Genomic DNA, 12,951 nt, shown 5'->3' with positions numbered 1-12,951 from the left:
TTTAAGTACATATTGGTTGCTTAGAGTGCTTAGCCGCTTTCAGGACTAGCGCTCACTGTTGTTCTCCCTATTTGAACAGGATAAGTACACAGGTTCTGGGGCCGATTACCGCGGTAATTAAACTCCCGTAGTGCCTTCTCTGCATTACATCAGCCCACAACCTGTGGAATTCATGTGTTCCGTTCGGGATGTGGTGGCAATCCTAGCTGTCACATGACAGGGGGGTCCTTTTGGACTCATGTGGCCTTTCAGGCTCAGGTGTTGACACATGGTGGTGTGGAGAGGGATGATCAGTGTGGTCAGTCTGAGGAGCCCTGTGTGGGTGACATACATAAACTCTGCTCATGAATCAGGATGTGAAATGCTGACCACGCCTATCAGGGCCTGGATAATACATGCACAGGGGACACTGCCAGGTGATGGCGCCCTCAGCACGTTTCTCCGGACACTGCCCCCCCTCCTTCCTGTCGCCTTGGTATCAGAGGAAGGACAGCAGCAGCTCAGACCACACACTCTGCTCCTGGCGCCATCCTGCCAGTCATGTGACTCCCTTCCCCCCACTCCACTCTGTGCGTGAGAGCGTCAGGGAGTGTGCAGAGCTCCGCGCGGTGTCGCCAGACTCGGCCTGTATCTGGGCGGCAGAGAGGAGGGCGCGTGCTGTGCTCGGTGAGCGGGGCATTGTGGGTAAGAGCTGCGAGCCGTTCATCAGCCGCTTCCTGTGGAATTTTCCAGGCGGGTGGGGAGCGCGCGCCGAGCGAGGGCGGGGCCTGATAGGCGCTGGGCGCATTGCTGCAGTCATGTACGGGGAAAGGGGAGGGGGTGCTGGAAGGAGCGGAGCTGCCGGGACTCTCTCTTATTCGTTTGTCATCACTGAGCCCCGGGGGGCCGGGAGAGCCGGAGACCTCTATTCACATATTGGGGGCGGGAGGAACAGCAGAGCTCATTGTATGTCATTAGCTATGTCATGATGAATATAAAGGTCCCGGCCTAATGAATCGTCTGTGTGGGCTCTGGGGGAGGGCAGTGTTCTGGACTGGAGGAAGAAGGGTTGTGCTGGTGGGTTCTGTGTCTGGGGGAGATTTCTCTTCACATCTTGTCCAGTAGACTCAGAAGGAAGTGAGAGGATGTCTGTCCAATGTGAGGGAACCCCCAGGGCTAGGGATGCTCTGATATTGCTTTTTTTTTATCAGTGAGTGCGAATGCTGATACTTCTAGTCACGTACTCCCCCGTACCGACGCCTGCAGTCACGTACTCCTCCGTACCGACGCCTGCAGTCACGTACTCCTCCGTACCGACGCCTGCAGTCACGTACTCCCCCCGTACCGACGCCTGCAGTCACGTACTCCCTCCGTACCGACGCCTGCAGTCACGTACTCCCCCCGTACCGACGCCTGCAGTCACGTACTCCCCCCGTACCGACGCCTGCAGTCACGTACTCCCCCCCCCCCCCCCCCCCCCCCCCCCCCCGTGCCGATGCCTGCAGTCACGTACTCCCCCGTGCCGACGCCTGCAGTCACGTACTCCCCCGTGCCGACGCCTGCAGTCACGTACTCCCCCGTGCCGACGCCTGCAGTCACGTACTCCCCCCCGTGCCGACGCCTGCAGTCACGTACTCCCCCCGTACCAACGCCTGCAGTCACGTACTCCCCCCCCCCCCCCCCCCCCCGTGCCGATGCCTGCAGTCACGTACTCCCCCGTGCCGACGCCTGCAGTCACGTACTCCCCCCGTACCGACGCCTGCAGTCACGTACTCCCCCCGTACCGACGCCTGCAGTCACGTACTCCCCCCGTACCGACGCCTGCAGTCACGTACTCCCTCCGTACCGACGCCTGCAGTCACGTACTCCCCCCGTACCGACGCCTGCAGTCACGTACTCCCCCCGTACCGACGCCTGCAGTCACGTACTCCCCCCGTACCGACGCCTGCAGTCACGTACTCCCCCCGTACCGACGCCTGCAGTCACGTACTCCCCCCGTACCGACGCCTGCAGTCACGTACTCCCCCCGTACCGACGCCTGCAGTCACGTACTCCCCCCGTGCCGACGCCTGCAGTCACGTACTCCCCCCGTGCCGACGCCTGCAGTCACGTACTCCCCCCGTACCGACGCCTGCAGTCACGTACTCCCCCCGTGCCGACGCCTGCAGTCACGTACTCCCCCCGTGCCGACGCCTGCAGTCACGTACTCCCCCCGTGCCGACGCCTGCAGTCACGTACTCCCCCCGTGCCGACGCCTGCAGTCACGTACTCCCCCGTGCCGACGCCTGCAGTCACGTACTCCCCCGTGCCGACGCCTGCAGTCACGTACTCCCCCGTGCCGACGCCTGCAGTCACGTACTCCCCCGTGCCGACGCCTGCAGTCACGTACTCCCCCCCCGTGCCGACGCCTGCAGTCACGTACTCCCCCCCGTGCCGACGCCTGCAGTCACGTACTCCCCCCGTGCCGACGCCTGCAGTCACGTACTCCCCCCGTGCCGACGCCTGCAGTCACGTACTCCCCCGTGCCGATCCCTCCAATTACGTACCGACCCCTCCAGTCCCGTACTCCCCCGTGCCGACCCCTCCAGTCCCGTACTCCCCCGTGCCGACCCCTCCAGTCCCGTACTCCCCCGTGCCGACCCCTCCAGTCCCGTACTCTCCCGTGCCGACCCCTCCAGTCACGTACTCCCCCATGCCGATCCCTCCAATTACGTACCGATCCCTCCAGTCCCGTACTCTCCCGTGCCGACCCCTCCAGTCACGTACTCTCCCGTGCCGATCCTTCCAGTCAAGCACTCGCCGCTAGAAAAAAATAACGACTGACAATTTTGAGAAACAATATTTTTGACTTTTTACTGTAAAGAAAATTAAAATAAATTTTGGCTTAAATTTAGGACAAAATTATTCTTATACAGTATTTATATAGCGCTAAAAGGTTTGCTCAGCGCTGTACATTAGAGTGGGGGACAGAACATGAGACAATACAGAAACAAAACATGAGGGGTTCAAGGGCTCTGCTCTTTCGAGCTTACAATCTAGGAGAAATGTGTTCTGCTGCATGTCTTTTCTAAAAAAAAATAAAAAATCCCAATACTTTTTAATTAATTGGTTTACGTGAAAGTTATAGAGTCTACAAATAGCGGTCTACATATTGGTTTTTTTTCATTTTTACTAGTAATGGTAATCAGTGACTGCGGTGGGCATCCTGACACTGGGTGAGAACTACCACTGACATCCGCAGTGATATCAATACAGTGATCAGTGGTAATAAGAAGCACTGACACTGTACTAATGGTACTGGGCTGGAAGGGGTTAATGTGGGGTGATCAAATGGTTAACTGTGGGCTGTGTCTTGTGTTCAGCAGGAGCTGATGGGAGAGATCTGTATTGTTTACATATAGTTCTCTCCCTCCATTGGTAATACTCCGCGATTACCAGCCGGCAGTCGGTGATTGACAGCTGAGGCCGCGAATTGTGGTGCGGAAAGTGCACACATCCCCTACCCAGAAATGCCAAATTATGTATATATATATATTTGTGATTTTGCACACCCCTGCTGCCCTGTAGCAGTATATCTGCTATAGGGCAGTGGGAAAGCGGTTAATGGACGCAAACTACACTGCAAAGAAGAGCATGCGATTTGAAAAGGAATGTGATTCCTGTCCAAATTACATGCGGTTTCCCCGCTACTCCTGTGTCAACCCAGGCTTGACAGTTTGGGCTAGAAGGCATCTAATTGGTCAGCAGTGTCATGTGACGGTGCTGACCAATCAAAAAGTCCTTTATCCCAATATGTCATCACTGCAAGGAAAGAAAAGAAAGTGGCAGGGATTTCAAATCCCTGCCACTTTCTCTCCTACCACTGAGACTCAGCAGGGAGGCTTCCCACACCACTCCTGTGTGAACTCGGGCTATGACAATCCTGGGGTCACACAGGAGATTGCATACGATTTGGACAGGAATCACATTCCTGTTCAAATTGCATGCTAATCTTTGTAGCACAATTTGCGTCCATTGACGCAAATCTCACCGCAAAGTATCAGGAGTATTTTCACGAGTAATCCTGAAAACACTTTGTATCAGCACCAGTATCGGTATCGGTGCATCCCTACCTGTAACCCGTTGTCATGGGAACTGGTGTACCCATTAGAAGACATCCTTTTTTTTTTTTTTTCCTGTTCTGATGACAACCCAAATTATTGGAATTGCCTCTCACTTCCTGGTGATCAAAACAGTCAGGATAAGTTCACACTAATGCAGGTTAGCAGACACGGAGAGCCTTAATTCTTAACAGCAACCCCACACATTAGCGCTTCTGTGTGTTTTGTGTGCGGTCAGAATGGCATGGCGTTGCAGCTCCATGCGTTTCTGTGGGATTCTGCAGTTCAGGGATTTCTTTCTTTGGGTTTCTCACAGGTACAGCGGCTGTACCTAATACTTGAGCATACACGTATGTCAATTTAACTGTAGGCTTCTTGCAACACTGCTGTCTAAAGCTCAGTATTTTTTGGCCCCGTTCACATCTTGCATAGCAGAAAAGAGAGTTCCCGCTCACGATATTTTAAATGCAGTTTACACGCGGTTCCACTTGTTGCGCATAGGGCAGCTCATTCACTTCAGGGGGTAGTTTTTGGCAGAAAAAAACACCCGACATGCCTAAACACATGTAGACACTCCAAAACATACGTAAGCGTTCCTTCAATGGCCAGAATAAATTAATATTCTGACACTGAAATGAAAATTCTGGTTCCGAAACTGAAAATTCAAAATGCACTTGACTGAAAACCGAAATGCGCAGTTTTCAAAAATAAATATATATTTTTTGGAAAAAATACACTTTGATTAAAAAAAACAATATATACCCCCATTTTTTTGTAAAATATGAAGGAGGATGTTACAGCAAGTAAATACATACCCAACATGTCACGCTTTAAAATTGCACACGCTCATGGAATGGCGTGAAACTGCAGTACTTAAAAATCTCCATCGGTGATGCTTTAAAAATTTCTACAGGTTAGCAGTGTAAAGTTAAAGAGGAGGTCTAGTGCGAGAATTACTGCTCTTGCTCTGACATATGTGGGCATGGCCTACGTATGCATTTGGAGACACTTTAAACTTTTTTTTTAAATTTATTTAATGTTTTTTGGGGTTTTTTTTTTTTTTTTTTTTGCACTGTCCCTTTTTAACAAAACTTTTATTCACATCACAAGAAATGCATGCATCCCTTATGATAGAAATAATTAGTGACAGGTCCTCTTTATGGAGAGATATGGGGTCAATAAGACCCCACATCTCTCCTCTGCAATGTAAAGCATTGGATCAAAAAAAAGCATTGATCTAGTGCTTGAAAAAAATGGCCAGAACCGGAAGTGACATCGCTTCGGTCCTCCAAGGGCATAGAGATGAGTGGAGGCCACCTTTCCTTCACTAATCTTCATGTCCAGCGCTGGGATAGTTCGATGGTTTCTCAGGTAAGGCTGAGAACTACTGAGTGGCGGCGGTGAGGGGCGGGTTTTTTTCGGCATCTGTATCGGTGCTTTTTTTTTTTCATATCGGCCGAAAAGGGGTGTTTTCTGCCAAAACTTTTCGGCCACCGAAATTTCGGTGCATCCCTAATTCTAATCAATGAAATGAATAAACACGCAAGTGCATAAACGCGACTTTTCTTCTGCTAGGGGAAAGGAGTTTAGAAGAACTGGGCAAATGCCCAATGTGCATGAGGCCTTATACTTGTCTCTCCGGTGAGATGGTTCTTCTGCCAGTACTCTGCATATAAATTTTAGGCTAGGTTCATACTGCAGCAGGTTTGTGGCACACATTTGCATTGGCACGGCAGTGCATTCAGTTGAATGGGCTGCTGTGTCTGCGTTTCCCACAAAAAAAGGTGCCTGCACCATTTTAAACACGCAGCCACATGCCTGATGAAGGGGTCCTGCGAGACTCCGAAACGTTGCCTTGCTGTAACTATGTGATCGTTCATTAAAACTTTTGGACCCATATTGGTGATCCTCGGTGTGCTGGTGACGTTTTCCCTTGCACCATTTTAAAAACGTAGCCACAGGGAAATCGCATGGTTCTTTTGCACCATGAATTATCCTGTGGTTCTTGCACCTGAAAACGTGCTGCAAATTTAGATGCGTGGGGTGCCATTAAGAATGAATAGCAGCCCTACTTGTCTACAGAGCAGCTTGTTTTGGCTGAGGGTGCTTGTGGGTGTGGGAATTCCTGCACCTGCTACCAACTGCTACAGTGTGAACCTAGTGTTAAGGTCAGAGGTTTGTGAACCATCACACCTATATGAGCTTGTTGGATAGCCACAATGTTACAAGTGAATTGTCTAAATGACTTTGTATACAGAAGCATTAACAATTGCTTTCCCCTGAAATTGCAGTTTACACGGTGTTTGGTCTAAGTGAAAATTGATCATGTGCAGCCAAATACAATCAACATGGACTCTGTTCACCTCTATTGCAAAGGGATTTCCATAAACCTCTAGACACGTGTATATTCACTCCACAGACAATTATGTACAGTGCCTCATTGGTTTATTGTGCTTTTGTATGTGGATTCACAATTTAACATACCTAGGACTGTGTTTAGTTTTATATCTACATTTGTTCTTTTCAGGAGCGATGGATCAATCGAAGCACAGCTTGGTTCTGCTGCAACAACTAAACATGCAGCGTGAGTTTGGTTTCCTCTGTGATTGCACTGTCGCCATCGGGGACGTGTACTTCAAGGCACACAGAGCCGTTCTTGCTGCTTTTTCAAACTATTTTAGGATGATCTTCATTCACCAATCCAGGTGCCAGCCTAACTTTTATGTTTAAAATCACATTTTGTTTTCAGGCATGAGAACTAAATTATATTTCCTCCACAACATGTGGGAAGTGGGGTTAAATAAAAGAATTATGCTACTTCAAAATGAAATTAAGTGATCTAAGTAGTCTTAAAAGCCTTGAGTGTTCCGATGTTTGTTTTTAATGTGCTTATAATGTGAATATTTTATGGCATACATAAGGTGCAACTGTCTGTCCACCACTAGCAGTTTATAGCTAGCTTAAGTCATACACCCAAAGGCAGTAGTACTTGTAAAGCTCACACCATAGTTCACATCCATAAAGAGGACCTGTCATGCAAAATATTCTATCCTTGTCAGCCTCCTTGTGATAATAATATGGCACTAAAAGAAATTGACTAAAATATATAGATAAATATTTATAGGACCCCCTGCTTGCATGCACCTGGGATGTTCATAGGTAAGCAACAATCCAGTAACCCGTATGGATGTTTTAAACCAGGGGTCTCGAAATTATCCAAATAAAAGGGCCAGTTTACTGTCCTTCAGACTTTGTGGGGGTTGGACTGTGGTCAGTGGGAGTAGAAAATGCCCTGTCTTCAATGGGAGTGAAGCCCCATCATTGGTATTAGTGAGAGGAATAGTGCCCCATTGTCCGTATCAGGGGAAGGAATAGTTTCTCCTCTTGTGTCAGTTGGAAAAATAGTGCCCTTCCATTGGTGTCAGAGGTAGGAATAGTGCCCCATCATTTGTGTCAGTGGAAAGAATAGTGCCCCATTGATGTGGACAGTGGTAGGAATAGTGCCCAACTGTTTTATCAGTGACAGTAATTATGCCCCAATGTTGGTGTCAGTGGGAGGAATTGTGCCCCAAGAGCCAGATAAAGGCAAGCAAATGGCCACATCTGGCTCCTGGGCTGCAGTTTGGAGACCACTGTTAAACTGACAAAAGTTTTTGTAGTACTGTATATTTGAGCGTCAACATTTTTTTAGGGTTTTGCAGGAGCATGCAGTTTTAAGGTCTGTTCACACCTGAATCGCACAGAAATGCTGTCCTTGTCCCTGTGCGATTCACTACGATGCAATTTACAACCCATTCATTTGAATGTACTGAAATCACACTGGATCGCACCAAAAGTAGGGCATGCACCACTTTTAAAAGCGCACTGCACCAGTTTGCATTTTACTACAGGCAAATGCACCATGTTTGTGATCTGCGTCTGGGGTGTTATAGGATAATATTGACAAATGTAGCAGATCGCACACCTAGTGTATTTTGAATGTGGTGCGCAAAATGTGCACAGAAAGCTGATTTCCTGCATCGTGTTCTGGTGTGAACGAACCCTTAAAGTGTTAGTTCACCTTTACAGAAAATCTGTAAAGGTGACTTAACACTGGACTCCCTCCCCTTTCCAGTTCCCGCTGTACTTGCCTTCTGTGATCCTGAGCTGTCAAGACTCCCACAAGCCACTCCACTGGTCATGGATGGCGCTGACCAATTAGGATCTGTCTTTTCCGTCCTTGCAGTGCTGGATGGAGAGAAGAGAAAGCAGGGATTTCAAATCCCCAGATCAGTGGAGCAGCTTGTGGGAGCTCTGAGCCCAGCATTGTGGGAGGTAAGTACAGCGAGAACCGGAGGGCTGAGGAGGGTCCGGTGTTAGGTCACCTTTTGCCGATTTTCTGTAAAGGTGAACTAACCCTTTAAAGAAGAAATATTGCCATTATTTGTTTACAGTATTCAGTACCAATGGGACAAAGTACAGTACATATAGTACTGTGTCCCATCTTCCTAGGTGCCCTTTAATGCTATCTGCAGTCGGGCAGTTATGCATCAAAGGTGGGGAGCCTGCCTGCAGCTAGCAAGTAGATGGCTACTTTGTTAGTGAGGCCCTTTATACGGCTCCCATACAAACATATGCAAGAGGAATGCAGAGAGAGGTGAGATGTGTCGGCCTCACTTTTCTCTTCAGTTCTCATGCCAGTGCTTTCCTGGGGCAAGTGCTGGGAGCTGTAGAAAGGGCCTCGCTAACAAAGTACTTCTTTCCTGATACTTCTCCTTTAAAGTTAAAATTTTTTGGTATCTACGAGGGGCGTTCAAGTCAAACCGGGACTTTTAAATGTACAGGTATAAAAAGGGATGCTAGCGTGGTGGTGCTACATGCAGTAGTAAGTGGAAAGTGTGTCCTATGACTGATAAGTGGCGCACATGTTGCAGGCCAGTCCAGAGACCATTATTAATCAAGATGGCAGACAACAATGTTAGTGCTTGCATTGAACAGCGTGTGGTGACGAAGTTTCTTATGAATGAAGGCGTAAATCCCACGCATATCTACACAAGACTTCAAGCACAGTACGGTGATGAGATGTAAGACATCTGAATGGTGTAAACGGCAAGACATTTGAATGTGTAAACATTTCAAAGATGGCTATACATCTGTCAGTGACGATCCCGACTGTGGTGGTTCCCACCCACAGCAGTTATTTCTGTGATCATTCAATACGTAAAACGGCTGATCCTGGATAATGGACACATGACCTGTTGTGAAATTGCACAAGTGAGGAATCTTTCTGTGGGAACGGTGAATACGATGATGACGTGAAGCAGGCTGTCCTAGGATGGTTCAGGCATACTGACAAATCTTTCTATAAAAAATCTTTCCAGGCATTAGTAAAATACTGAGATAAGTGTATAAATGTAGCAGGGGCGTATATTGAAAAATAAATGCAGTTACCACTCCTTTGAAATTTGTTCTTTTATTATACTGCTTGGACCTTGAAGAAGGGGACATACCCCGAAAGCTTGTCCTGAAAATTGTATGTTAGTGCAAATAAAAGAAAGTATCGCGGTCAGTACTCAATTGTTTTTTATTATATAAACTCAAAAGTCTCAGGTTGGCTTGAATGCCCCTTATATTTACTCAACACAGTCTTGACTTTTACATTTTGCAAGAAAAGAAAGGGATTTATATCATGTTTGTGAGCACCAAAATTTAATTTAGAGCATTTTTCTGAAAATATACAAGTTTTAAAAAAACAATTAGGCAAATAAAAAATTTAGAAACTATACAACATTTTGGAGTTTTAAGTAATGTGTTAGTATAAAACTTGCATTTGAACACAGCTTTTTTGGCATGTTATTTTTTCCAGGGGAAAATATATCGCTAAGGAGTATGTACTGTACATATAGGGATTTGTTAACACATAGCTGTACATTTTATATCTGTCTGCACTTTTGATTTAAATTGATCATATTGCTAACTTTCCTTTTTTTTTTAACAGTGAATGTATAAAGATCCAGCCAACAGACATTCAGCCTGACATTTTTAGTTACCTTCTGCATGTCATGTATACAGGGAAAACCCCCAAGCAAAGTGTGGACCACTTCCGATTGGAGGAAGGGGTTAGATTTCTTCATGCTAACCTCCTTTCCATATCAGCTAATGAGCCAAGTCAAGTTTTGCCTTCGGAACCAATGCAGTCCTCCAATTTATATGGAATTCAGATCTCCTCGGCTCAGAAAACAAATAAGGAAACGCTTAACCTAAGAAACATTCCACCATCGGCTACTAGGTCTGCTTCACAAGGAGAGCAGCCGCAACTACAGCTGTCTCTTGCGATTGGCCTTGAAGGTGTAGGCTCCGAACAGCAAAGTTCACATTTCCCTGCTCAGGTGGGCACCGTAGTTAAATCGTTAGAAGAAATTCAGAACACCGTAAAGACCATAAAGCAGGAAGCCTGTGATACGGAATCTGTAAAATCTCCACAGCATTCGTTGCTGTCGCAAGAAGAAGTTGAGTTAACGTTTGTTAAGACGGGCAGCAAAACATACTCTTGCCACTACTGTGGTGAACATTTTGATTCTCGTGGCACATTGAGGGATCATTTGCATATTCACGTATCCCAGTCTCTCCCTTTCGGGGTCCCTACCTCCATTTTAGAAAGTGATGACCTGGGAGAAGTCCGCCCCATACTTGAAAACATTGAGAACACCGAGAGCTGTCACCTTGGCCCTTACGAGGCTCTTCAGAACTCCACCCACACTGAACAGCTGCAGCTCAACCAGCTTTCATTTTTGTCGAAGGATGCTGATCCCATAGAGCTAAACTGTAACTTTTCCTTCTTACGAAAGAGGAAATTCACTTGTACGGTGTGCGGACACAGATTTGTACGGAGGAGCCTGTTACTAGAACACTTATACACACACAAAGCAAAATCCCACAAGCTCAGCCGCTATCAAAGGTTCGGTAATCAGACTGATCATTCCATACAGAATTACTGTAACAGTCTGACTGATAACAATCCGAAGGATGAAGATACAGCTCTAGAACCTCCATTCCTTGAGGACTTGGAAGACACAAACTCACAAGAAAATGTGGACTCTGTGCTAGTTGAATAATATTTATTCATATGGGACTGGAGATTTTTTTGTGGCTGTTTTTTATGATTGTTTAGTTTTTTTGCTCCTTGTTATATTTAAATAGGTCTTTGTGTTAACTGTATAAAAATAACTTTTAAAGGCTGTATATACTCAGTTGTACTGTGATTGTACTCATTTATTGGTAGATATAGAGATCAATATGCTATTGATCAACTTAGGTTCAGCACAAAATGCCACTAAACAATATTTGTTTATAAAATGGGAAAAATGATGGCATCTACATGTCTTTTGACTACCATCAACTCACGCAGGAACTTCAATTGTTCACCCCGTGTCTGGTGATCTGAACTAAGAACTGAGCTCCCATAATGCATTAGGAACTTTTCTAAAGAGAAATAATATGTAGGCTGGCAATGCTGAGCTTCTGAAAATGTTGGTGACCCCTCTGCCTCTGGCTTTTATGCTTTACTAATTGTTCATCTAAAACAGGTATGAAGATCAGCATGATGTCAGAGCATTTAATCTGCCACTGCTACTTGCTCCTGGCATTTTCTGATAGAGAAATCAGAAGTGTTCTTCTCCATACTTCAATACAGGACTTTTTTTAGCTCTTCTTTGGGAGCTGTATCGTCCAGTAATGGACTAATATGATGTAATAGAGGGAAGGAAGAGGCACATACATTCTAATTGTCAGATCCTGGCCGCATCTTAGCTGCATTTGGCATTGCAGGGAAAGAAGAAAAACCAGTAGGTGGTTTGACTTTGTTTTATACCGTATATAATATTTTTATACAGTATATAGTAATTCACTATTCATTTTAACACAATATCCTGCTATTCATTCAGTTCTTATGTAAATGTAGACTGCAGTTAGGACAAATAATGGTATATAATGTATTTCTTGAAAATTCCATAACCTGTACTGAAGATTAAAAGGACGTAGATCTCAGCTGGCTTGTGTAGATTTGAAGTTAGCAGAATTTGGGGATGTGGGGGTGTCCACTAACTGAACTGCATTGAATAATCTGGGCCTAGAGACCAAAGAGAAATGTTTATGGAGAAAGAGTTTGATCATCATGCAAAATATGGCACCTATTTATGGAGATCTAGTAAAACATTTTTCCTTCTTCTCCCCATCATTGACATAGTCATTGTTAATGTATATCAAAAGCCCAGAAGCAAGAGGTGAGAGGAATTCTTTCAATGGTGACAACTATCTAAGGTTAGGATCGCATTTGTATGGGTGATTACCGCTGTGAGAACGTACCTGTTCCCACAACCACCTACACAGAAAAACGCAGGAGCTATGTGTGGGTGCCATTAATGTTAATGGCACACTGCACGCACTGCAAATCACTCCCACACTGAGAAATGCATTGCCCTTACAGTTCCCATGCAGGCTGCGTTTACAGAATGCTGCAGGGATCTTTTCCCTGTGTTTCAGGAGGCACTGCAGCCCATTCAAATGAACGGGCTGCTGTGCCCCTGCAAACCATGGCTCACAGAGATGTGAATCTAGTCTTAGAGGGGATTTCCCCTCACTTCTGATCAGCCTTTCTTAAAGTGGTTGTAAAGGCTGAAACTTTTTCACCTTCATGCATTCTATTGTGTGTAGTATCCCCCCCAGCCCCATATAATACTCACCTAAGCCCCTTCTCGATCTAGCGATGTGCACTGGAGTCTTGGCCATCCTGTTCACATTGGCTGAGACAGCAGTGGGAATCGTTGGCTCCCTCTGCTGTCAATCACAGCAAGTGAGTCATTGAGAAGAGAGAGAGGGCGGGACCAAGCTGCTG

General features: G+C 46.3%; 1 protein-coding gene across 4 annotated transcripts; it reads left to right on the top strand.

Moving 5' to 3' along the window:
* The first annotated feature begins 479 nt into the window (after positions 1-479).
* ZBTB25 (zinc finger and BTB domain containing 25) lies at positions 480-12,104 on the top strand. Of its 4 annotated transcripts, none has more exons than XM_089687502.1 (3): positions 480-666; positions 6,607-6,784; positions 10,057-12,104. In XM_089687502.1, the coding sequence occupies exons 2-3, from the start codon at positions 6,612-6,614 to the stop codon at positions 11,171-11,173; spliced, it is 1,290 nt and encodes a 429-aa protein (XP_089543628.1). In that variant the 5' UTR covers positions 480-666; positions 6,607-6,611; the 3' UTR covers positions 11,174-12,104. The 4 variants fall into 4 exon arrangements, with proteins under 4 accessions (XP_089543628.1, XP_089543627.1, XP_089543629.1 ...); XM_089687501.1 differs by having other exon boundaries at positions 481-684; XM_089687503.1 differs by lacking the exon at positions 480-666 and adding an exon at positions 806-945.
* The last annotated feature ends 847 nt before the right edge of the window (positions 12,105-12,951 follow it).

This window comes from Staurois parvus, unplaced genomic scaffold (genome assembly GCF_062004578.1).
Source record: "Staurois parvus isolate SC_StPar_1 unplaced genomic scaffold, SC_StPar_1.0 ptg000426l, whole genome shotgun sequence".
Classification (NCBI taxonomy): Eukaryota; Metazoa; Chordata; class Amphibia; order Anura; family Ranidae; genus Staurois; species Staurois parvus.
The sequence above is the reverse complement of the archived record's forward strand: the minus strand, read 5'-3'. Positions and strand labels throughout refer to the sequence as shown.